The following is a 27,990-nucleotide window of genomic DNA, read 5'->3' as shown; positions in this document are numbered from 1 at the left end:
ATTTTTAAAGTGGTTATAAAGACTTCAGTTCTGTAGTAAATTAAGTATATTTATTACCTGTTATTTACCTGATGATTAACTTCCACAGATGCTGCAGTAAATCACTTGTGATGGCAACAGTTTATTTTGATTCTGGGCGGGATGTAAAGTGATATGGCACAACTGAGGATGATCCATTTCCTGAATGGAAATGAATGACAGTACGATACAAGGTAAACAATATTGAGAGTGACATTGACATTGGCCCCACCCATCTCCTCTCAGTCCCCCAGATGCAAGCCCTGCCCTGAATAAAATGCAGGAAAGGACTGAGCCACCCCACCAAAGAGCAGGCAGACAGCAAGGCACAGAGAGTGAGAGAGAGAAAGACACCCATTTACAGCTTTACTGCCTTGTTCAGTCCGTCAGACTTACTCTCACTGCCACTTCTATCTTATCCGCTTTCTCTCGGTAGTCTTTTTGAATCTTTGTCTCTCATAGACACTCACACACTCATTGAAATACACTCATTGAACTCAGCTCATTCACAGGCACGGGTCAGGCAGCCTCACATTTCACCTTGCTCTGCCCCTGGCTGAGAGGAGAGAGCCCTGCAAGGTGCAGCCATCACACAGGACACAGGCTCCCGCAACGCTGTCAGGCTGGACTGAGGGACCTGGATGGTCCGGGACAATCTAACAAGATCGAGACCTTTCCTTGGGATGGAATTGGCAAGTTCTCATTCATCATTCTGAAGAGCAAGACAGCTGGTTGCGAGACTGAAGAGAAACACTTGAGTTTGAAATTGGTCACTTACTTTTTCAAGGATTTGTTTTACCCTCTCTTCCCATGTTCCTGCTTTCGGGTTCTGCGTGAGGCAGAGTGCCCAGCGAAGACCCGCGTCATGCCGACTACTTGTGCAAGGTGCACCTTGGGAGACTGACCCATCATGTGCAAATGGACACCTACAACCGACCTCACCTTCGCTGGGTCAGCCCTCCCGTCTTATCCTTTTTCCTTGGTATGCCTGTCCCTGCTCTTTCTGGCTTGCTCTGCTCTAGGAGGTTGCCCACCTGCACTGGGGCATGACCCCCTTCATGCGCTGGCACAGGGCACAAACTGCTCATGGACTCTGGAGCGGCACACGCGCAGCTACAACCACCTCGAGGGTGATGTCCGCCTTCGACGCCTCTATTCCGCCAACAAGTTCTTTCTCTGCATCGATAAGACGGGCAAAGTGGATGGCACACGTCGGAAGAATTACCCTGACAGTGAGTAGACGCCCAATGTTTGTTTCCCTGTAGAAAGGGAGTGGGGCTCATTTGTTCTTTATGATCTTCCATTGACTCTCTTATCACTTGTGGTTTATGGCTCTTTTATCCCTCTGCTCGTAGGGTCAGACGTTTTATTACGAGCACGTAAAAAAGGTGTTGCTAGGTAGGATTTGTAATATGCAAAACACATCATTGGAAAGTAAAGGCCTTTCACTGTTATACTGGCTCACAAAATACTACGATTTGAAATATGGAAGTCTGTATCCACCCCAGAGAAAGAAAAAAGGTAATTGTGACTTTATCTCTCATAATCGCAACTTTACAATCATGACATTATATGTATTGCCCGTTTTATTTTTTTACTCAGAGGTAGAAACTGACTTCTGTATTGCAATGAGGTTGAGCAGGAGGATTTAACTTCAAACTGAATAGCAAAGCCTTCAGTTTAAAACTGTAAATTGGCTGTTCAGTACAGCATTAAATTCTCATGCATGAGACATTCTCATGTTTAACATGTGTTCAACATAAATGTTTTGTTGTAGAATCTTAAAATGCTCTATACACTGTCAGAAACGTTATACCTTTAGAGGTACAACACCTTGTCACTTGCTCGGTACTCCTAAAAGATGTGAATAAGTGCCTTAGAGTATTAATGTTCCTTTAAGATTCTTCTATGAACCTAGGAATAAATAAGGTGCAAAGATGTCCCCAGTGGAGACCTGTTGTACCCCTAAAAGTGCAAATTTTGTTTTTTGAGAGTGGTTAATATTTTATCCCCACTAAAAATTGTGGAAGTTTAAACAGCATTTAATTTTGAAATAGCAGGTGCAGTTGAAAAAAATCAACCAGATATTCCTTACAAATCACTTCTTTCCTACCTTCCAATTTGATTCCATTATTTCTACACTTTTCCAGCTGGAGTTTTACTTTACAGTATATCATCCTGTGTCAGGGTTCAGCAGCGGGTTTCGGTTAGTTTGACTTTGGGATTTAACTGGTCTGGGTCACGGAGATCACAGTGGGTTGACCCTGGCTGTTGTGTAAGTGTGTGTTGTTGCAAAAGAGAGTGAGTCAGACTTTTTCCAGGCATGTTGCTTTAACTGCTCTGCCACTGTGCAGATCTTAACTGTTGCATGACATTTGTTTACAAGTTCTGCTCTACATGGTTGTCAGCTTAGATGCTTGTGCTGGGTACAGCTAGGTGAAACTGTACAGCCTTCAAAAACAATTTGCTTTCACATTTACTTACCATCCTCTCATTTCCTTTACAAAACGTTATCCTGCATTTACTAGCAGAGTTTTTCGATATTGCCTTTCCTTGTCTTCTCTTTCCTTTCCAGGTTCACATTAGTAGAGGAAATTTTAGATTTTCACAAAAAGAGTAGGTTTCATGACTGTTTTTTTGCATTGATTTTGTTAGTGTTGCTTTGCTGCTGTCCACCCTGTCCTCTGCATAGCCCTCAGCGTCCGTCAACACTGCTGCATTGCCTAAACAGCCCCGCACTGACTCTCCCTCTCACTTTTTCCAACTCCCGCTCCCAAACTCTCAGGTGCAAAAACAGTTGGAATTAGTCAACGGGTCCTTGGCTAATTGAGGTAGGAAAATATTGTATCAATCCCAGTGAACTGAAGACTGGAACAGCTGAGAGAAGAGGCTTCAATGAAAAAACTGAAAGAGAGATTGAGAGGTAAAAGGATGTGGGGGATTATTGCATTTGTGCAAGTGCACTTGCATTGACCAAAACAAATTTCTGGTACTTCTGAGAGTTTCAATCGAACTTCACTCACGATTTGTTTCTGCTAAGGATTCTTTTATAGAGTTGTAAATGGGCTAATAACAGCATGTTTGGAAGATTGCTCAAGTTAGAAAAATAATTTTAGGTAGCACTGCTTGAGCCAGGACAAAATTAACCACCCCAACCTGGAGGAAATGGCCTGCATAAATGTGCAAATGTTTTCATGGCTCCTATTCCTGAAACTTGTTTTTGTCCAGGTGCTCAATGGAACGCAGCACTTTGAGGTTTCAGGATTCAAAGTAGATTGATATCATTGTTCAGTTAATGGCTGAATAATGCAAACCAGACAAGCTGATTTGACTATAATTTCGAAGTTGGAGGTGAGTGAAAATGGAGGGTGGTAGTAGCGCCTGACAGCGCTCACTGGCTGATGGCACTACAAAAACGGACACAGTCCCAATCCCTTCACTAGCAACTATTCTGCTATTGCACAGGCTTGACGCTGAAGGGAACAGACAAGAAAAAATATTCTATTAAAGTCAAATTCCTCTCAAAACATTTGGTTAAGTGGTAAATCATCTACTTTAAAATTCACAATTTATCTTGCTTGAATCTCCCATGAATAAAGAGATTTGCTTCTACCAGCAAGGGCTAACAAGTTAACTGACCAAACATTGTGGAGACCCATGCGAGAACCAAACCTCCTATTAGTACTTACCTTCAATTTAACATGTAAGCCCATTTTGCAAAAGTAAAGGGGTCCATGAAATTAATGCTTTCTTCAGATATGTAGTACAAATGTGACCCTGGACCACAAAACCAGTCATAAGTAGCACAGGTACAGTATATTTGTAGCAATAGCCAACAAAACATTGTATGGGTCAAAATTATCGCTTTTAGGATAATTAGTAAATATCATGTTTCTTTAAGATATTTTGTAAACTTCCTACCGTAAATATATCAAAATATAATTTTTGATTAGTAATATGCATTGCTCAAAACTTAATTTAGACAACTTCGAAGGATTTTCTCAATATTTTGATTTTTTCCACCCTCAGATTATAAATTTTCAAATAGTTGTATCTCAGCCAATATTGTCATATCCTAACAAACCAAACATCAATGGAAAGCTACTTACATCATTTACTTACAGTTTATGATGTAGCTGCAGTCAGATCTAGTACTGCTTCATCTTTCAACAAACATTTCTTTGTGAACTAACAACATGCTCCAAAGTCCGAGCAAGCCTCTGACACGATACAAATGCCATTAAAAATAAACTATCCACTTCAGCTTTTAGATGATGTATAAATCTTAATTTAAAAAAATTGACCCTTATGACTGGTTTTGTCCAGGGTCACAAATGTAGTAATGTAGTCTACAAGTAAAACTAGTAGAGAAATGGTAATCTCAGACTTCAAAGATAAAGACTGTAACCATTAACCACCACTTGATGGGTGGTGAGAAACTAGATAAAAATCTTAACCCAATGTTTCTATCCATTGTTGTCTTAGCCAAGGTTGTTTTCTTTTACAATTTTTGAATTGCAGGTCCTTCTAAAATATTGCTGGCTGACAAAACCAGCTTAGCTCTTTTTTCCCCTTAACATTTGGCTTTAAAAAGAACACTGTTGAAGTCTAGGGCGTATGTGGTTGAGGACATCAAATGCTTGACTAGAGTCCAGGCAACAACACCGTGCTTAAGGAAATAAAGTCATGCGACAGGCATAATCAGAAAAGTCACTTTTGCTAAAATATGGCCATTTTGCAGTTTGCCAGGCCTTTTCCTACATCTCCCATTTTCTCTCGCTCTCCTTCTTCCATTTCAGCTGTATTTACAAGAGTTGTGTCATGTTTACCAAGTTTCCCCTCGCTTCTCTGCATCTTGCTTTAGATGTTACCGTTTTCCCTTGCCGTGATTTCATAGGTGTGTTGAGCTTGGACCCAAGTCACGGGAAGAAAATCATCCACCCGTTCTGAATATATTGTGGAATTATTTAAAACATATTTCAAAAAGAGAGACTGTCAGTTCATAGACGCCTAGAGGCCACAGAAGAGAGACTGTGCACGACTGAATACTGGCGCATAAACCCCTTGAGAATCACGGGAGGTGAAAATAAATTCACAATGTCATATTTATCTTCGTATCAGGTCTGCATGTGTTATATGAGAATTTTGAAAAATTACAGACAGTTGAATTCAGAAAACAGTCCTCCAGAAGTATTAAAATGATATGAGACAGTAGAGTTGACTTCCTCAAAAAAATGTGTTAAAGAGTGTGAGAAGTCATGTACTCTACTAAGGACCTTTCATAAACGTATAGTAGCGAAGCTCCTGGACTATGACAGTTTAAGTGGTTAGGGCACATGGGTGCTACAGTAGGTGATTCCAGACACTTCTGGAAAGTCTGGGAATGTTGCTTACATTTAGCCTGTGGGGGCCTCATGGAGATTTTGGTGCCAGGAAAAAAAAAAAAAAAAGAAAATCCTACAAATCCTGCCTTTTTAATCCTTCCGATGGACAGTGGTTCGGAGTATAGTGAGAAAATGCTCAAAATCCATCCAATGCCAGGTGTTTTTGGCTCTGAGAAGGGCCAAAAAAAAACTGACACACTCAAAGTTGCAGAGCTAAAATGCCCTAATTTTTCTAACCTATTCTTTATCCAAAGGCCAGTTTGGATGTCATGAATGGATGAAAAGACGTGTCGCAATTAGTAGTGTGCAGCTAGGAGCAAAGACGCTGAGTAAAGCTACTTAAAAAGCCTTTGCCAACTGGTTGAATTGAGAGTAGACTATAGGAGCGTGTATCAGCGGATCCACCAATAAGCAGATATATTATATAGCAATCCATTGATAGAAATGGATTTCAGATGCTCCAGTGTGTATCTGTGTAAGCGTTCTGTCAGAAGCGTGAAGCGATGATCATTGTAGCCATTTACAGACACATCTGTTGAGCACGTGAACACAATGGCCAATCAGAGGTGTTTAAAAATCCACTCAACAGTGCTCAAAATGCTAGCGGGAAATGCTGGTATTGACACATTTTTAAAATTTCAATACCGACTGGTACCGATGTCGATACTTTTGACAACACTAAAACACACCAAGTGTGTTTACCAAAAAAGGTTGGCCTGGCGCACTTTACTTTACTTAAAGGCTCCTAATGTTTTTTCTAGTCATTAAGTCTGTTTACACGCACAGTTAAGACGTGGAAAAAATTGCTGTTTGGCGAATTTTTGCTGGGCAAATCCAGTCATTTTAATGGGAATCCACAGGATCAGGAATTTTGTATGAGGGCAAAAAATTTCCCCATGCTGATTTTGCAATGAGTTGATCAAATTCGCCATACTGACGAATGGAAAGCTGCTTTTGATAGTGACTTCTGTGTAAGCTGTGCTTCATACCTTTTAGACCTTTTTTTCTTATAAAATTTCACACTTTTACAGCAGGTTTTTGTGTGGTCAAGCTACAGTCTTCAAATATGCATGATACAATGTGTATTCAAATATTTAAGAATTAAATACCTCTTTGTCATGCACACCACTCGAAGTTCGCCTGTAGTCTGATTAAAGGGGTCATGACATGGATTTTATTTATTTTATGTTCCTTGAGGTTTACTTATAATGTTATAATGTTAATATCTTATAATGGGCAGGTTTATTAAGGCTTATTAGTAATCTGCCACTGCTATCAACAGTATCAACGCCCCCTCACTATTGCTATGTTGTTTTGACAACATGATCAAAATAAAAGGGTAATTCCAAGACAAAGCATTATGAAATAATTTACTTACCGTTTCTGATGCAGCTGCGGCCAGATCTAGTAACGCTTAATCTTGTAACAAATGTTTCTTCGTGAACTAACAACATGCTTCGAAGTATAAACAATCCTCTGACACTAAATTTTCCACTTGTTCCTTACACTGGGAACCTTCTGAAATCTGTACAAAGATGTAAGCAAGCTGTTTAAACCAAACGCAGCATCAAAGTGAACGTTCTTTCACTCCATTTGTCCTATTGACGACAGACTCAAGCGCATGGACTTTCTCAGAAAGCGAACTTGCATCTGTATACTGTATCCAGTGTAGACAAGATGATTGTGATGGTAGTGATTGTATTTTTTATTTGCTTTCGACGCAACACAACATTCACATTCAGCATAAATCAAGTGTCAGCCGTTAAGCAGCTGAACGGCAGTGGGCGGGGCACATGGTGAGAGGATAAATATTTGTTGAAGATGACTATTTGTGCACCATCTTACACCTCGGATCCAAACGAGAGTTATTACATCATAAATGCTTTTTTACTGATGATGAGGACAGTTTAAGTCATGAAACTTACAGGATGTATTACGGATACAAAGACCACTTCTATGACTACGTTAACACTAGTGCGTTTTCGTTTTAAAACACATAACATTTACAGAACTCCGGCATTTTCGAGCCTCAAAAACTGAGACTTTCGAAAACGCTGCAGACCCTGTTTTAGTTTGATAACTGAGTTTGCATTTCAGTGTAAACAGACCAAAACGGAGACTTTTGAAAACAATTGTGTGGCTGCCCACATTCGCTCTGCATATCCTAGTAAACAATAACATCATTCTCATTGTTGTACCCATAGATATGTATAGGTAGATTCCCAATTCAACCACTTCAAGCACGTAGACATGTCCACCATCTAAATAATAAAGCATCTAGTGATATATATCTAGGGTTGTACTTGCATGAATGGTCATGTGACATGCGTTTTCAGTTGTGTAGTGTAGATGGAGATCATTTCTGGAACGCAGTGAAAACACCAGTTTAGACAAAGATTGTTTTCATTTTAAAACACTGTTTTAAAATGAAAACGCACTAGTGTAAACAGGGCCTACGTCAAAGGATCAAGGGACAATTTGGTTTCTCATGTAATGATCCCTTTAAAGGGTTACTCCACCCCAAAATGAAAACTTTGTCATTAAACACTTACTCCATGTCGTTCCAAATCCATAAAAGGTTAGTTCGTCTTTGGAATACAATTTAAGATATTTTAGATGAAAACCGGGAGGTTTGTGACTGTCCCATTGACTGCCAGGTAAATACCACTGTCAAGGCCCAGAAAATTATGAAAGACATTGTCAAAATCTGCCATCAGTGGTTCAATCTGAATTTTATGAAGCGACGAGGATACTTTTTGTATGCAAAGAAAAAAACTGTACACCGTTCTGTGTCAGCTGCACCACACGGATACGTTTTCTACGTATATTTACTCCTTGATTTGAACGAAAACTGCGTATCAGGCATACACAGTTTGTGTCCAGCAGGTACTCTCCAAAATGGCACTATGCTGATGCGGAGGAGACGAATTGTGGAATAATTGTTTTTGTTTTTTTTTTTTTTGCTTACAAAAAGTATTGTCGTCGCTTCATAAAATTTAGATTGAACCACTAATGGCAGATGGACTATTTTGACAATGTCTTTGACAATTGTCATACTTTTCTGGGTCTTGACAGTGATATTCAGCTGGCAGTCAATGGGACAGTCACAAGCCTCCCAGTTTCCATCCAAAATATATTAAATTGTGTTCCGAAGACGAAAGAAGCTTTTACGGGTTTGGAACGACATGGGGGTAATTGATTAATGACAAAATTTTAATTTTGGGGTGGAGTAACCCTTTAATGTTTATATAGTCTAGGAGAAGATGAGCTAGGTCTATTAGGCAAACTTTGCAAAATCCAACTACACTGTAAAAAATAAAAAACACAATTTGTTGAGTCAGCTTAAAATAATTTGTTACCCTGCTGCCTTAAAATTTTAAGTTCAGTCAACTAAAATAAGTTTAGTCAACCTGAAATGTTAAGTTGTACAAACTAACAACTTAGATATTTGTGTTTGCTAAACTTAACAGATGGGTAAGTAACCCGGCTGCCTTAAAATTTTAAGTTGATTCAACTCAAATATCTAAGTTGTCACTTTAAACATTTCAAGTTTAACATTTCAAGTTGAATAAACTTTTTTTTGAGTTGACTGAACTTAAAATTTTAAGGCAGCCAGGTTACAAATTATTTTAAGTTGACTCAACAAATTGTTTTTTACAGTGTAGTATGATTTCCATCAGGCTAAAACACCTATGTCACATTTTCAAATGACAAATCAGCACAAGTAAACTTACTTGAGTCAACCAAAGTGTCAGTTTGAATCTAGTGATCTCTGATGAGATCCCAAAAACGGCCAACGATAACAACATAAAACTGTGCCTAGTCTTGCGATGACTCAACTAATGCAATATATATTTACATTTAAAGGTTGAGCACTCTATATACCCAGTGGTGCAATTACTGACAGGCAGTCTCACGGTTCAGAAGGTATTGCTCAGATTCTCTCATCTTCGCTAGCCAAACAGTAATGTTTGCAGAAAATTGACCTGAGGCAATTTTTTCCTGAATGAGAAGTCATTAGCACTGTTATTATTATTATAACTTTTTGTGAGGGATGTAAAACAAGTATTAATTAGATCAGTTGGGAACCCACAGCTTGGCTAACTCAGGCAGTACCATATGCTGACTAACATCTGCCAAAGCCAACACAGTCCACCTCTCTTGGCTCTGAGGCGAAATTAAACAGACAGACAGACTTGGTCTCATTGTGACTGGGTTCAGGCACTAGGCAGCGGCGAATTAAAACACCCTCTTGGGAACGTAGTCGCTCTGAATTGACCTTTTGATTAAAGCCGTTCACCTTCAAGCGTATGCTAACCCAGACAGTGTATCTTGGAGACTCTGAGCGACTACTGTGGGATTCCCCTGCATGCATTAATCACAATTTGAGATATACACATTCTTCGCCTGTCACATTATATTGCGGTAACATTAATGTCTAAAACTGGCATTTTGGGATAAATATCAGAAGTCGTAGTGCAGGCTTATTAAACTGATTTCTCTTAGTCTGAAATCATACACTGGAATACTGGCTAACGCTGTACGTCTCACACTGGGTTTCGCTGCATTTACTAATGGTTCACACCTTAGTTTCTTGACCTAAATTGATGGTCTTTATCATTTGTTTATTTATAATAAAACATCAATAATTCAAAGTAAACAGGACAGTCCCTTTCAAGCTCAAGTTTCTAATCAGACCTAAAATCTAAGGAAACTCCTTATTAAATACAGTACGATAAGAATGTGACTCATCCAGTGCACACCTTTACACTCTTATACAGCTGACTTGTAAAAAAACAGCAATAAAACCAGGCTGAGTCACACAAGCAGACCCATAGGATTCCCATGGCTACCACTGAAAAACTTTATCACATAATCTAAAGTACTTTCTAACGTAGATAAATCAGTTCACATATTATTGTACTTTGCAGGTAGTAATGTCACAACAGATTTGGCAATTTTAGATTTATAAAACCCTATGATATAAAATTGAATTTGTACATGAAACTGAACAAGTCATACGGTATCTGTCTTGCGTTTCGAAAGGTGTTGCACAATTTGCATCTTGCATAATCATAGTTATAAAACAAGTTGCGCATTTAAAACAACATGACAACAAAAAAACAACATAAAACAATGTAAAGAGAAAGTCATATCACCATGGTAGCACAGTTTACTCTGAGTTTATCGCTACCGTTCAGAAGTTTGAGATTGGTAATATATTTTTTTGAAAAGAATTGTGATAAAAAGTGACAGTAAAGACATTTAAAATGTTACAAAAGATTTCTCTTTGAAATAAATGTTCTATTTATCAAATATTCCTGATACCACACAAATAGTAAGCAGCACAACAGTTTTCCACATCGATAGTAATAAGAATGTTTCTTGAACACCAAATCAGCATTTTAGAATGATTTCTGAAGCTTTACCGTCATAGGAATAAATGACATTTTAGAGTATATTTAAACGTACAACAGTTTTTTTTAAATTTAAATAATATTTTGGAACAAATAAATGCAGTCTTGTTGGAACTCGAAAACATACAAAATTCTTACGACCCTAAACTTTTGAACAGTAGTGCGTATTATAGTAATACATTAAGACTCATCAGTGTTCCTTTATGTGATTAGACAGTACAATTCTCTGGCCAGCCTTTAATCAGATCCAGATGATTCAGAAAGTCCTTCATACCTTATCATAAGTCCACTTGTTTGCACGAAATCAGGACAACAACAAAAGGCGGGCAACTGTGAAGGCCAACAATATGTGCCAAACGGTCCAACAGCTTTATCTCACCACCCAAAGATATAAAGTAATTATGATGTGCTGAAATGTGCTGTCCTAACATGACAGGGCATTGTCATTGAGTCAGTTCAGCACAATGAGTCATTAACAAACAACTGGATAAGTGTATGTGTGTGTGTGTAGTTATTGATTGCTAATACTGACAAGTTATATGGCCTCTATGATTTGATTTGGCTATTAAAGCTTGAATCAGTTTTCAGTGGCGATTGAAGTGATCATAAAGATTTACTGCACTGCTTTAATTGCTGGTTCACTCTACCTTCCACCAACCTTTGGCAAGCAGACTACATCTGTAACAGCTATGCTACCGTAATCATTAAAAAGCTGTCAAGATTGATATATTGTGTCAATTTCCTGACGCATTTTTCTTTTCGTCTTACCTCATCACCACAGTTTTGATTTACAAACACTTGAACTGTAAATTTTCCCACACAATCTTGAAGATCTGTTTAGTTTCCTGTGTGGCCAATTAGCTAAAACAACATTTCCAGGATGTATGCTGTCTGTCAATTTTGCGATCCTTCATTGGCAAGTTTACACATAGCAGAGCACACTATATTTATTCTTCTTCATGCATGTCTAATCATAGTCAGACCTCATCCCATGAATAGTCTCTGTACAATAATGCTTACATACTGATTGCTATCAGATCTAAATGTTAGTGCAACCAGTGTAGGCTGGTTCATAAACAAATGACTCATCTTAGTTCCTTATATGTTCTTGATTCACTAAAGAGTTGGGCTGTGTTTCCCAAAAGCATTGTAACCCTAAGTATATCGTAGAACCATTGGCCCCCAACTTACCTTACAAGCTACGAGACTACTTTTTGTATGCAAAGAAAACAAAAATAACGACTTTATTCAAAAATTTGTCTCCGCCGCGTCACTGTAGCGCCATGTTGGAGAGTGTCCGATGGACGCAAACATCGTACGACGTTCTTTGTACGCACAGGATACATTTTCTACATTTATTTACGCTTTGATTCGAATGAAAACAGCATGACACAGCTGAGACAGAACAGCGTATGCTGTTGGCGACAAATTGTTGAATAAAGTTGTTATTTTTGTTTTCTTTCTGTACAAAAAGTATTCTTGTAGCTTCGTAAAATTATTGTTGAACCACTGATGGCAGATGGACTATTTTGACAACGTCTTTAATACTTTTCTTGGCTTTGACAGTCTTATTTACTTGGCAGTCAAACCTTCCGGTTTTCATCCAAAATATGTTAAATTGTGTTCTGAAGATGAACAAATTTTCATTTTGGGGTGAAGTAACTTTAAGTTATATTTCTGAGATTTTAAGCCTTTAATGGACAGGACAGTAGATGGAGAGAAGGGAGTGGGATGGGCAAAGGACCTTGAGATGGGAATCAAACTCGGGTCACTGCAAGCACAGTCACACTATATGTTGGGGCACTAACCACAAGGCTACTGGTGCCAACAGCTTATGGTGCTTTTCCCAAAAGCATGGTTAGCAAACTATGGTCGCAAGTTCCATTGAACTCTATTGGTAACGCCAGATTCTGTGACCATAGTTGCTTTTGGAAAACGCACCCCAGAACAGTTACTGAATCAGTAATTAATTTACTTCCGAAACTGCAAGTTATAATTAAAGATAGTGTGATCCAGCAATGGAGAAGCCAACTGTGAAGTGAAATCATTATAATTCTAATGAGTTGAAGGTCCATATTGCAGTTTCAATGCAGCTTCAAAGAGCTCTACACAATCCCAGCTGAGGAATGAAGGGTCTTGTCCGGCAAAACAATTGATTTAAAAAAAAAAAAAAAAAATAAATAAATAAAAATGTATGTACTTTTAAACCACAAATGTTCTTCTTGCACTAGCTTAACTTTACGCATTACGAAGTTGCGTTAGAAAGGTTGAAAGTACCGACCTAGTGTTTACAAAGCGACCGTGCAAAGAAAGTCAAATGCCTTTTATAAAACAACGATGTCGGACGATTTTGAAGTTAGATGAGAAAATGAGATGGAGTTTTTCACCTACCCTACCTTTTTGAGCGGAAGTACACAGATGAAGAACAAACCATGCATAATCGTTCCAACATGATTATGCGTGAAGTCACAAACCCGCATTGCAGAGCTAGTGCAAGACAAGCATTTGTGGTTATAAATTTGAATTTTTTGTTAAGAAAATGACCAATCGTTTCACTAGATAAGACCTTATTCCTCGGCTGGGATTGTGTAGAAAAATACATTTGAATTTTATATTCTTATTTTGTGTGTGCTTTTTTTAATGGAAAAGAATGTCACTTTTTTAAATATATTTTGTTAGATCTATAGTCTAAAGCTCTCTGAAACATGGGGAGATGTTTTAACTCTCTGTGTTGCTGATTTCAGTTGCACACTTTCAGGTCAGCTCCGATCAGAAAGTTCCAGACCAAGGTTGAGTGGACATGGGCCAAAAGTCCCCCATGGAGGATAGTGTTAAGGTCAAAGCCTCTCGCACCAGCTGAGTGATTTGACACATCTGACAAGAAGCTGATGGCCCCTTTGTGCTGCCTGTCAGCTTCCAGTTCAGTCCGTCTCATTTGAGTGCTTTGAAACACGGCGCGCGCTTCAGCCATGGAAAACATCCTGCTCCGGATTGACCAAGTGGAACTCCTTGGGCCAGATTTACTAAACAGGGCAAATTAGCGTGAGACCGCAATCCTATAAAAGTACAGATGGGAGTGGAAAGTTCTGAGGGTGATCTGCTGACAATAAACAAATTAAAGAACACATTTCCATAATGACCAAAGCAATCTACTAAGAGCACAGGGTTGCAAACAAGCAGAGAGACGACAAAACCTACCGCAAACCTTTTCATCTAAATACTTTCCTCCTATAAATTTCGCGCCTGAAACGGAAACTCCTACAAATGCATATGCAAAAAGGTCCAATATGTTAACGGCAAAAGAAGGTTTGCGTTGGTGGCCCTTTTTCTATGCGTGCTTGGCCATGTTTCAAGTACTACCTTCTTTTCTGTTGTCAACGTAACATAACCTTTGTAACTTCTTTGGTATTAGATTAAGTACTTTGCCTAATGATAGTAAAACGGGTGATGCAATTGATTTTATGGCAATTGTTCTGTATGACGACGAAGGATGAAGCCCTGTGGACTCGCACAGTTTCTGGAGAAGTGCAACCACAGTTTTGTTTGAATGAACCCTGCATGTATATTCAACGATGAGGTAGTATGCTCTCGTCCCCAAGCCTGTTTTTAGTCAGGACGACTGCATCTGCATTTTGGCAGGCGGACGGTTCTCCTCTCATGCAACTTGGTGCAATTAACCACATTTCAACAATGACCTCAGCCTTAATCCTGGGCCTTTTGATAGCGCTGGGTGCAGAAAACAACAGACGCCTTGAGTCACAAAATAGCCCTTGAATCTGCTTGTAACTATCCGTACGGGCCATTGATGGCTACCCGCTTGCTGGCAAAGGGAGTGATGCGTGATTTGGAGGCATTGCTGCACACCCTCTCCTTGATTAAAGAAAAGCCCATTTATGGGGGTCTGCTTTCTTTCCGTGCCACCTCTCGCCTTTTAGTACCCCATAAGACCAGACACACCAGACCATGTCTTCGTTAACCTCTTGCGCCTTCACAGTCCTCACGACAGAGGCACCGCTTGCCCTCCGGCATGCTAAAACTCTTAGTGGGTGGGTGATTGTCTGCTGGTTTTTCCAATGAGGAAAAATGCTAGCAAGGGAACCATCCTGAGGGTTCGGTTTCACATGCGAAAGAAGCCAGATATGTACTATTCAGCCTTTAGGAGCAATAGAAATCGGTCTTGTTGAAGGTCTGGCCACTAGTTTGAGACCACCAGCATAGTTCCAGCAACCTTACAGCGAAACAAGATAAATTTACTTGAGAAAGAACACTGCAAATTATGGTAAAGGGGTAGTTTACCCAAAAATGAAAATTCTGTCATTAATTACTTACTCTCATGTCGTTTCAAACCAGAAATTATGAAATACGACCCTGCATAGACAGCATTGTTTGGTCCAGAAAGGTAGTAAGGACATCGATAAAATAGTCCATGTGACATCAGTGGTTCAACCGTAATGTTATGAAGCTACAGGAGTACTTTTTGTGCACTCTCGGATTTCATCAAAAATATCTTAATTTGTGTTCCAAAGACAAACAAAGGTCTTAAATGTTTGAATTTTCATTTTTGGATCATCTATTCCTTTAAGATATTTTCAGAGAATGTTTCTTTAATATAAGTCTATTTTATCTTATTGCACTGGTACATTTATTCTACTTGTTTTAAGTATAAACCAGGTAAAAACCAAGTGAAATCTAAAACCAGTGCAGTAAGATAAAATACACTCTAAACAAACAAGTCTAAATGGACTAGTAATGGACTATTCACACAAAGATGAATGTTTGGTGCAAAAATTTGATGCGATTAAAAAAAAAATATTCTACCAACATAGACATTTGCAAACTATTTCCCTTTTTTCTATAGTATTGCGAAGAAAACTGGCAAACCAATAAGATGTGCTCAGAAACTGAATGGCCGCTTGAAAATATTGTAATATTGTTTATTTTCTGTGACATGCGGGTGTTAGTAATGGAAAGGTGCACAGCACTGTTTTTTTTTTTTTTCCATTATTGGCCATCTAATTATTGGTTTATCAGTTTTAGTCAGAATTTGTAATATTGGTGGATCTCTAGCGCTATGCAGATTTTAAAATGAAATGAAAATAGCATCGGCTACTGTAAAATGACACCTTTTTTCTTACCAAAACAGCTTAGAACAGCTTAAAATATGTGACCCTGGACCACAAAACTAGTCTTAAGTAGCATACACTGTCTGGGTCAAAAGTCTATTTTACAAAATATTCTATATTTTGTAAGTTTCCTACCGTAATTATTGTAAAACTTGATTTTTTGATTAGTAATTTGCATTGGTAAGAACTTCATTTGGACAACTTTAAAGGCGATTTTCTCAACATTTGAGATGTTTTTGCACCCTCTGATTCCAAATCTTCGAATAGTTGTATCTCGGTCAAATATTGTCCTATCCTAACAAACCAAACATCCATGGAAAGCTTATTTTTCTCAATTTCAAAAAATCAACGTTATGACTGTTGTTTTTTTCGGTCCAGGATCACATATAAAGTGCATTATATCTGCATTTTGGATCCTCTTTTGTTACAACTGAATTGGTATAAGTTGATACTTATACTAACAGTATATAGTAGTCAACATTTGAAGTGGATCTAAAAAGTTAATCAAAATTTTCCTAAGACAAGAATGGGTATTGTTTTGATTTTAGGACAGCTTTGATTAAAGGTTTTGATCCACTTTAAATGTTGACTACTATATACTGTTAGTATAAGTATCAACTTCACGGCTAAGTTTGTGGTGAGCAGATTAAGTAACTTAAAGTCTATCAGTTTACCCCTTTGTGGCCCATACAGGGAGTACACTGGAGATTCTGGGATCTTTTAGGGGTTGATGATGTAATTTGGCCTCTGACCCTGGGATTCACTGACTCTGGCAGAGGACTCTTTATCTGGGACAGTAATTGACTAATGAAAGACTTCCTCTGCCTTGTGAGGATCTCTTATCTCGGAGTCGAAAGCGAGGTCTCATCTCTAAATCTCGATAGCAGTGTTTTAAACACATTTATGGCATACACTTAACAATTAGCTAGTTTGACAAATCAGTCATTTGAATTCAATGAACACAGACAGTCATTCCCAGTCAAGTCAAGACAGTCAAGTCCCAGATTAACACACACCAAAGTGTTCAGTGTTCACAAACAGTCACAAACTTCAAACCTTCTACAACATATGGGGAACCGGTCAGTGACAGAAAGAGCCGTCTGTAAATTTAGACAAGGCAGACGAACTGACAGAAAGAGACTTGGGGCCCAGGCTAAGTCTTTCTTTGTCCCCATCTGACCCCTGCTCTCCTTCCTGGCCTCTGTGCCTCTCACCTAGGCCGTCTCTCTGTGTGCGGGGGGTAATGGGATACCTGTCACTGGCTCTAATGGCCTTTGAAGGACCTGGCTAATCCCCAGAGCTTGCATTCAGCAAGCCATAAAAGCGAAATGAGGCCAAGGGCAGGCCCCTGAAACTGTAACAGCTCTGAATTGTGCGAGAGGGAACATCACCCAAGTGTGCAACCCTGGCAAATGAGTGTGATAATGGACTCTCAACCGAGTTCAAGTGCCTTGATGGTTGCGGTTCAAATTTGCACAACCTCACTTGCTGGCACAATAGCATGTGAATAGCTTCTGTGTTGGTGGCACCAAGGGATGTACATTATATCTGTACCATATCGGTTATCGGCAGATATTCAAGATTTTTTCATCACCATTTAATTGTGCATATTTATAACCCATTTTTTTTTATATTTGGATTAGCTTTGCCATCATCTAAAGTTTACTTAAAGTTCATCTTTGCAAACAACAGTGATGGGAATAACAGCGTTACAAATAAATGGTATTACTAACGGCATTATTTTTTTCAGTTATGAGTAATCAAATTTGTGAAAACCTGGCAACCCTGATCTGAGTAGGCTCTCTTTCAGCCATAGGACTTACAAAGCTGCGCATCACATCGCATTGCATTCTTCTTCTGAAGTAAATTCTGGCTTGTTCCTCTCAGCGCATCTTATTCCAGAAACGAAAAGTAGCCAAGATTAAGTTGATGAATGTTCACGTTTGTTTACAGAGGCGGTGTGGGTGTTTACCTACATGTCCGCACATCTCACGTGGATGTTTAAAATTTGAAAAGCGGAGCCACTCGTGGGTGTGATTACATTAGAAATAATGAGTTTAGACGGGAAAAAAATTGGAGCTCGCGCTGGTCTCATACGGATTACTTTTTCAGAGAATATTCATTTTCAACTTGACGAAAAAGTTAAAAGTAGACATTTTTCAAGCTTTCAAGCTTCTATAGATGTATTTCTTATGTCTATGAGGCAGGTATTCGCTGAGATTTAGGTTGTTTTATTTACGTGTCCGTGAAGAGAGGTGACAAAGACAGAGAGGGCACCCTGATTATTTTCTTTACAAAAGCACATTGTTTTGTTGTTATTATGACTATACACAAATAAAAGTAGACTTGTATTATAGTAATTACTATTTTAAAGTAACATGCCCAACACTGGCAAACAATAATAATTTAGTCAGAATTTCTAATATCGGCATTCCTAGTGCCTCCAATTGTATAGAATTTAAAATAACAGTGAACACTACTGTAAATTTATCCCTTTTTATCTTACCAAAACTACTTAGAAAAACCTATAAACCTCAATGCATTAAATCTCTATTCTTTGTATTGGTGGAAGTATATAAATTTATTGGGATAAGTATAAACTTAACATCAAAGTGTTCTGCTAGGAGCATCTGAGGTAAAATTCTGCAGCTCGGTTTCAGTATTTAGGATAAATGTCGTTTTCCAACCATGAATCTTTGGTGCATAGAATAGAATATTGTTTTTTATTCTTTCATTCAGTCCAGCTTGAGTGAATATGACATGCTCTTTATTATACTGGAGCAGTATGAAACATGGTGAGAAGTAAAGAGCAAGTCTGAAACAGATGTTTCACATTAAAGCCAATGGACATTTATGAGACTGGACAGTAAATGGTTGGCACAGTTATTTAACTTCAACGTGTGTGACACAGTCAAAAACCTCTTTATTTGATTTTATTTTTCAAAACATGGTGCAGATTTCATCACCTTTTATATGAACTACAGCAGTTCCTATTTGCTTTTGTTCACGCTGTCTGAAATATGTCAATATTACAGTCCACATAATAACTCAGTAAAGACGTTTTTACATTTTTAACAGAACATTTTTAAAAAGCCAATTGCTTTGCAATTTAACAACACTTAAATCATCTACATATATTGAAATAAACATAGAAATGCACAAGGATTTAATTAGTTGTGATGCCAAAATCCAAACGATTGATTTTATGGTTTTTAAATTTTAATATTGGCTAGTTTTTGGTTAACTATTGGCTTGTTGTATTGAAAACTTCTTAAGGAGGTCTAATTATCTTTGAAACAAGTGTTTAAAACTTTATAAAAGCTCTTGTGTAGCAACTCCAGCAAGGCTGCAACGCATCTTGTTCAGGCTTATTATTGCTGAAGAATCTATTTAACGACCAATTTAATTGTGAAAAAGAGCATGTTTACCTCACACGCAGGCCTCTGGTGCAATGGATAGCAGACTAATAGGATGAGAAAGACTGATGTTATCAAAGCCAGCGTAGTTTAACACACACCACCCCACCCCCTGGAGATGGCAAGAATGTGGGAACGAAGAGAGAAATCAGGCCAGGCAAAGAATCGCCTCAGCCACGTCCTTTCTTTGCACTCTCGTTGTTTCTTTCATCCCTTTCTTTTTACTGCTTTCGCAGTCCGGACGGACCCAAATGCAGGCGAGTACATCTTGAACAAACCATTGTCCTGCTTCTAAATGGCAGTGTATTTTTCATTATATTTTATGTGCTACTTGCATTTTTTCAGCCCCAAAGAATTTTGATATCCTGTAACTAAACAGGACATTCAAGCATTTTTAAGTGGACTAAAATGTCCAAACTATACATTTCTGTTGCCACCATAAAATAACTACCTTGGTTGAACTTAAAAGTGCTTGTGAATTAATCAGCACTATATAACATTCAGTTTCATACTGAAAATCAATTGACATGCAGATGGACTCTGTTTAGTGCCGAAATGTGTAGCTTTTTTCCACACTTTCAGCTTAGAGGGAGCATTGGAAACTGGTATAATAAACAGCTTAGCTGTACACATTTATTACATCAATAACAACCATAAGTTACGTTTATGGCTGTGTAGGTTGTCATGGGATCTAAATAAGACATGAGAATCATTACTATAGGCTAAAACGCCTAGACAGACTTGCGTAATTTGAATAATATACGGTAATATGAAGCCAAGGTGGAAAGTTGCACTAAATATTGGAGCACAGACAAGCTATATTAGTATACTAGAACTGTGGTTGCATGGTCATTTTCACAAAATATATGTGGTGTATATGTGCAGTGAGTATAGGTGGATTTAGAAGAGGTTTATGTGTGTAGAGAAGATGTGTGTCATAGCTTGTAGCCTTTGCAGGCTTCATATTGTTATGATGCATAGAAACCAGAAATTCCTAAGCTGTTCTCTGGAATATTCTCAGATCATTTAGCTGTAAATTTGCTCATAAATTTAACAACCCAACACAAGCCCGTTCATGTATACGAGTTTGACCACACCTACGGTCAATGTGGAGGAGAAGCTGTAAAATTGTAGTTTATGCCATAAACATTCATTTTCGGATTAAAACCATTATGAAATTACCACAGAACACCTGAAAACTTTTTAGACTTACATCCAAAGAGGGCTCCAAATCATATCTAGAGAACAGAATATTGAAACACTGTGAAGTTATACACAAATAAAAACATTTCTGTTTAAATCAACTTTCTATTCATCAAATCAATAAAAAGAATCAAAAAAAAGGTATCATCTGCTCAGTTTCCATTACAGATTTGCGCAAAACATAACAACAATTTATAATGTTGATAATGTTGTGAAATAATAGCGTTTCCATTAAACAATGTTATGTGACTAAAATGTAATTTTTCCTCTCACGATAATTCATGCCGACGGATGTTGGTAGATTTACGTATATCGCAGCGACTGCACTAATCATTACTTTTAATCGAAGGAGACGTAGGTGTGTATCTAAAGCAAAGCAGTGTGGAGAGTCGCTTCTGGGACGCCTCTAAAACGCCTGGTATAAACAGAGCATTGACTAGAGGGGCCGCGATCAGCTCCGGTGGCCCTGCTGAAACTGTAATGCAGTGTAAATAAGAGGTTATCCAGGCATGAATGGCAAGGAAAGCCCCTTATCCTTGAGAGTGGTGATGTATGAGGTGTTTTTTGGAGGTTATAGTACATTGAAGAACGATCGTGTCACTTTTACGTACGGCAGATGACTTGTGTGAATGTTTCCATTGCAGTTTTGCGAATTTTTCCTTTTTTGATTTGCCTGAAAAACCACCTCATGCAAAAAAAAAACTTTGTTTGCGATATATGGTTGTTTTTGCAAAGCTGATGTGTTGGTGCTAATTTAATTTGAAATCTGCGAGTTTAACTTATGTGCAAAATTGTAATATCGCATAAAACATTCGCAAATAAGCACTGTTTCCATCTAACGAGTCAAAGAGAACAAAATTTGTCCTGACAAACTGCCACTAAATATCCAAGTTGGAGAAGCCAATGAATACAAAAATTGTAATATATAATAACTTACTTGTGCCTCAGAGAAAGCAGAGAAAAATACTGTAAAAAAAAAAAATATATATATATATATATATATATATATATATATATATATATATATATATATATATTTCAACTTAACATAACTTGTTACCCTGCTGCCTTAAAATTTTAAGTTTAGTCAACACAAATATCTAAGTTGTCACTTAGTACAACTTAACATTTCAAGTTGACTAAACTTACTTGAGTTGACTAAATTTAATTTTAAGGCAGCGGGGTAACATATTATTTTAAGATGACTCGACTATTTTTCAAGGAATTTATTCACAAAATGCGTTTCTATGTCCCATTATTCGCAATAACCCTTTTTCATACAATTCATAAACCACCTCAAGTGAGGGTAAAAACCTTTTTGCGAATTAAGGGATTTTTTTTTTTTTTTTCAAATTTTGCCATTTCCATCACTTGTTTCTGATACGATACTTCAAAATGCGCATAAAACAGGGTGATGGAAACATAGCTTTTGTTTTAATGAAATAATTAAGCAGCACTACTGTTTTCAGCATCGATAATAAACTAAAAAATGTCTTTTAAGCACCAAATCAGCATATTAGAATGATTTCTGAAGAATAATGTGACACTGCTAAAAATTCCGATTTGCCATCAAAGGAATAAAATACATTTTAAAATATACTAAAATAAGAATCAACTATTTGAAATCATAATAGTTTTACTGTTTTTACTGTATTTGATCAAACAAATGCAGTACTGCATAACAGATTTCTTTCAAATTATTTTTAAAAAGTCTTAAAGACAAAAATTTGAACGGTAGCATATATATAATTATATATATATATGTCCCCAGGAACGAGGCACGTCCTTCTAGCTAAGGCTTATTAATTTCATTTTCATTTGGTATGAAAGTGCCTTTACAGTTGCCAAGAAATATAACTTTTGGGTGTTTTGTTTTTTTAAAAATAAATAAGCCCAGCTCAAAAAGTTGACAAGGTTTTTCCATAAAAAGTAACTAAGTAATGTAATTAGTTACTTTTTTTATGGAGTAACGCAATATTGTAATGCATTACTTTCAAAAGTTGCTTTCCCCAATACTGGTAATCAGATGAAGAGCTTTTTCCCTAAGGCACCAGCGTTAGGTGAAAATTCGTTTTTGAGGGTAATGCGGTCCAAAAGTAGGACAGAACGGTTTCCCGCACACTTGAAACTCAAGCTGTTTAAAGCAGCGGTGACTGGGGTGGGCTCACGGCCTGAACGCTCATCCCACACACATAGGCCTCGAGTTCATTCGGCTCAAGAGCACCTAGGAGGAGGCTGATCTGATCAAAGGTGCTGGTCACGGCCATTAGGCGCAGCAATAAGGGCCCAGCATGAAAAGGTTGTGATCTGAAAAGGGTTAGGAAAGAAAAGGAGAAAAAACAACATCAGGACCCTCAAAAGGAAGAAAGCAAACTGTGAAAAAATTGAAAAGGTACGTCAATCAACTACAAGCACCCAGTTGGACACAAGAGATTCCCAGGCTTTCACCCGAAGGGGCGACAGGCCAGAGAGGGCTGCTGGAGGGGGCAACCTGGGAAATTAAAGACCCTCTTTAAAAAGCACGTACGGGAGGGGGTTCGCCGGAGAAACTTAGCTCCATCTTTCACCCTGTCGACCCCCTCCTTCTCTTTTAATTGATGTGGGTGGAACTTTGCTCTGTGTGACAAAAGCCGGGTCATTAATGAGACCTTGTCAGCTTCCAAATCTCAGGTAGGTAACAAAGGCCTATTGGGAGCAAAGGGCCAGTTGAAGGAAACATAATTTTAGGAACCTCCTGACCTCCGCCCTGGCTTTCCTTATTACCAGCATCCACATCCCGCGTTCTCCACCAACTCCTCCTTCTGCTCCTCTCACCCGACGATAATTCTGACAAAGGATTCGCTTTGAGAGCTCCTTCCTGCTTTTTTCTCTTAAATGATTTGCTTTCAACGTCAAAAAGGGCTGAATGATCTGAAGATGGGCTCACTTCCAGAAACTAAAGGGTGGGAGATTAAGGCAAAAGTGAAAGAGTAAAAAGACTGTGCAAAGGGCTTTCAGAAGTTACATGCGAGATGGGAAGAATGGGTAGTCTACACTTGACTAAGTCTGTAGAAATGAGGATTTCGCTTGTAATAGTTCAAGCAGCTTATTGCCAGCTCCGGCCAAAACATGACAAAGGTCAAGAGAGTTTGCCGAAGATGAGATGCAAACAAACTCGATTCAGTTTCACTGAATTTATTCTCACCTACCAAACCCAATGGTCATTTTTGGGAATCTTGCATAATTCATTCATTAACTGTGCTGAAAATCCTTTACCTATTTTGTTAGCCATGTTTTCATTATTCTTCAAATTGCGGCAAAATTTTATTAGTAGCTTAGTCGCAGAATAAATTCCACAGGAAGTGGCGAAGTCACGCAGTCCATGACGGACGGATGGTTACCAGCTGGTCTATGTGGTAATATAGTACATTGGGCAGGACGCTCACCTATCATTCATCAACCTCAAATATGGCTTTTCATCTGAAAGATGTATGTAATAGCAAATTCACATGGCCGCTCAATCTAGAAAAATGTGCACTATTCTGTCTGTGTGGAGTGTGGAAGCTGAATAGTAGCACGCTCAATGCATGACAGATGGAGGCGCCAGTGCGGTCACTTGCACTTAAAATACTCCGTCATTTTTGGTCATACAGATGAGAGTAATACATCTTTTGAATCTGTAAAGACTACATTTATTTGTGTGCACTCACAATTGCAACGAAACGTTGCGATTTTGTAAAATAATGAAAGCAAACAGGATACGCTTTCTGCCATCTCGGTCACTATGAACTTGAGTGTGTCCAAAAAAAAAAAAAAAAAATTACCGAAACTTTGTGCCTTACAGGCATGAAAAAATATATAGAGAGAGTGAAATGTCTATTTTTAAATGAACCAATTCAAATGGAAAGCAAATATTCTTAGATTACGAAATCTGTATAAAATATAGACACATCCACTACCTCGGAGGTGACGAGTAAGTGTCGCCAACTTCATCTCGTTAGCTGAAAACAAAGCGCTCGTTTTTCAATATATTATTAAAACGTTAATGCAGTCTTCTGGCTGTTTTTCACAGATACATTCATAATTATTATATCTGCCGGTGTGCTGTGGTAAGTTTTTTTTTTTTTTTTTTTTACCTGCGCTTGAGCGCATATTATGATTTACATGGTGTATTAATAAACGTGCGACTAATAGTCGACTAATGCTTAAAACTAACGACTACTAGTTGACCCGAAAAATAATTTGTCGAGGACAGCTCTAGAAAATACCCAATGGAAACACGTCATTTTCGCAAAAACTCCCATATACCACAAAAAAAGTTTTAATGTTCACAGTTTTTTCACATGTATGCACCACCTGGTGTGCAAAACTTACATAACATTCATAACAAACATCTGTCACCATGAATTATCACGAGAGGAAAAAATGCTGTTTTATTTGCATAACATCGGTTAACAGAAACGCTGGCATTTCGCAACAGTTCTTTTGTCAACATTTATAAAGAAAAATATTGCAAATGTTTTGTGCAAATCTGTAATGTAAACGCAGCTAATGAGTAGTTAGTTCCAAAAAAGAAATACAAAACTCGTACTAACCGAATCAAAAAATAAATCCAATATTTTTGAGTAGTATAGCATAAGACTGGTCATTTTAGACTAGGAACACCATGAACGGTGGGGACAAAAGTCTTAAAAAAGTACAAAAATTATCCTTTTATTTTCACAAGTCTTCATGCCCTGTGTGAGCAACGTTGTAGTCCAATGTGATAACATAAACTAAAACAAAATCTCCTCCAAGTTAAAATGACTGGAACACTACATGAGTGTATATGGTGTATATTCTAAATGGTTTATCCATTCACATTACTCTACTATAGTTCCATGTAGATCTCACAGTTAATTGTAAGCTGTATCTGTTGAATCACTACAAAGAACCATCTCACTTGAACCATTCTGTCGGGATTCAGACTAAAATGGCTGCACTGTGAAGATTAACCTTCAAAGTTTTGGGTTGTGTTGGAAATTTTTTTTCATGAAAAATTTAATTCCTTGAGCACTCCAGAGACCCTGAGCTCAAGACACAATAGAAGACATTTTCAAAAGGGAATAAAGATTAATAAAGGTCCGACTGGCCTTTATTAAGGTTTGGTCATGCGGCAAGAACTTGAATAATTTCACCTAGACAAATCCGCAGCGACTAACCTTTGGATTTTCTCAACTGTGGTTCAACTGAGTTCAAGTAATGGCAAAGAAAGTAACATTTATATGAAAATTAGATGACAAATGATGGAAAAATGGGATTTTTTTTTTTTTGAAAGATAAGGTTTTAGCACATTAAAGCACTAAAACCAATTAATTCAAGAGGTCTTCCTGGCTTTCACAGCTGAATTGGACTTGACTCACACCTTTGTGCAGCTAATAATGACAATTAGAAGTAACAGCACTTACTTCAGACTCTGTGCTTTTCATTTGACTGAAGCGTTCCATATAAACTCAATGTAAGCTCCAATCATCTGGGAGACTGGCTGAATGTCTTATGGACTGTTTGCACGCATCTGTCACCAAAGATACCATGTCAGTAAACACAGCAAGTAAATAACACATTGGCCTTCAAAGGACAGACATTATAGAATGAGGTTGCAGCTGTATACCTAAGCGATCTATCAGCGCGTCTTCATGATGAAGGTCTACATTATCCGCACAAGTTTATGAAGAAAGACACTACTTAATGTATTTACATTTCATGTCACTTTCTGTTGCCTGTCAGCTGCTCTATTATTGCTTCCTTTATTTAATATACCCTTTTTATATTTTAGTTCTGCATTTTCTGGGTAGTAATTTGATAGATGGTTTTTAAAATATATTCAAGTTGATTTGGATAAAAGCATCTGCCATCTTAATTTCCAAACCTTTCAGAATAACTTATGCTCACGGATGTTATTCTACCGCTACATTTTCTACTCCGTTTTCCAAGTCTTTCTGATAGAACACAGTATTTTTTAATCATAATAAAACATGTATAATTCAACAAGTATATTCATTCCAGGAAGTGTCACAAAGTTGCAGACGATAATTAGTCTACGAGTTTAAACTGGAAGAACCAGCTGTTGAGAAATAGCTACACCTGCTCAAACCTGACGGCGAGGGTTTACTCAGTCACAGCTGAAAAGCTTTAACCAGAATCCCAAACCTCGAGTTCTTCGGTCTGCCACCTGCAACACATGTGTTCAACAGATCAGCCTTCCTGTGTTTTTTTGTGTTCATTTCCCAACTGGCGCAAGGTCAACATCTCATTCAGCACCTCGATGTGTTACAGTGTTTACAGTCCTTGTCCAAAGCCAACAGCTGATTTGTCTGCACCGTTTCCCCTTGCAGTATTATAGAGAGGCACCCAGCTGACAGCAAATGGTTTGCAGTGTTTTGTCTTTTCTCCTTTTAAGCTGCTTTTTATGAGCTTTGAAAAAAAAACTCATGGACAGATAACATCAGACATTATGAAGTATGTGATGTAATGGAGAGGAATGTTCTCAGAACGCAATCAAATGCAGGACAGGACAGTCTCAGGTCGTCTCCAAAACAGTCTGCCCTATTGTCATGACAATGGGCCCGTCTCCATTTTAGAGCAAAAACTGCATTAGAAGAACATTGTGGCTTTTGGTTGTAAGGGCAACAAGAGAAGCAATGCAAGTCTTCACTGTGTGCCACTGCTTTCCTAGTGATAAGAAAAGGAGAAAAGAATGGGAAGATGCCTGCGGATGAATAAAACTTCCTAAAACTCACGTCTTTGTTCTCTCCACTTTAGCCTTTGAGGATTTTAGTAGACCACAGTTACCGAAAGAGCTTACAAGTGGCAAAGACAAGAAACGCTAGATGCCATCCTGGCAGGATGTAAACATGCCGATGCTTGTCATGACGCCGCAGCCACTGAAGGATTTTCTCAGCGTGGATTTTATTTGAAATCTGGGGGCGTTTAGGGATCCGCTGACACACGTGGCTTTCAAACGCTCCCGTTGTGCGGGATGTGAGCGGGAAATGGACGTTTTTTAAATGTAAAAAAAAAAAACGCACAAAAAACCGAACCCGGTACCGTTTGACAGCCCTATCATCACCTGTAAGCTCTTCCTGTAGCTGTGGTCATCGTATCAGTATTTTACTTTCCGTGTTGTGTTGCGGTAAAAATAGCAACATGTAGCACCAGCAGCTTACCGAGTGCAACCATTTTGCATCATCGAAAAATGGCGCCCTCTATAGTCCTATATATATATATATATATATATGTATATATATATATATATATATATATACATACAATGTAGATTTGTTCTTTACATTTGTTTCTACATTATAAAAACAAACATTACATTAAATAGTTTTTTTTTTTTCTTTTTTTTTTATGGTTTTCATAGTTAGCCAAGGCCAAAACATGAAAAGCAGAGCAGTGGAATTAAAAA

General features: G+C 38.0%; 1 protein-coding gene across 1 annotated transcript in view; it reads left to right on the top strand.

Annotated features, from left to right (window-relative positions):
* The window catches only part of fgf22 (fibroblast growth factor 22), a 39,888-nt gene that overhangs the window by 5,644 nt on the left and 6,254 nt on the right, over positions 1 to 27,990 (top strand). Inside the window, exon 3 of the mRNA XM_051095009.1 lies at positions 89 to 1,250. Coding sequence (XP_050950966.1) covers positions 929 to 1,250 — 322 coding nt within the window. The 5' untranslated portion in view covers positions 89 to 928. The remainder of the gene's footprint in view (positions 1 to 88; positions 1,251 to 27,990) is intronic.

Source organism: Labeo rohita, chromosome 22, assembly GCF_022985175.1.
Source record: "Labeo rohita strain BAU-BD-2019 chromosome 22, IGBB_LRoh.1.0, whole genome shotgun sequence".
NCBI lineage: Eukaryota > Metazoa > Chordata > Actinopteri > Cypriniformes > Cyprinidae > Labeo > Labeo rohita.
Note: the sequence above shows the minus strand (reverse complement) of the source record. Positions and strands in the feature narration are given on the sequence as shown.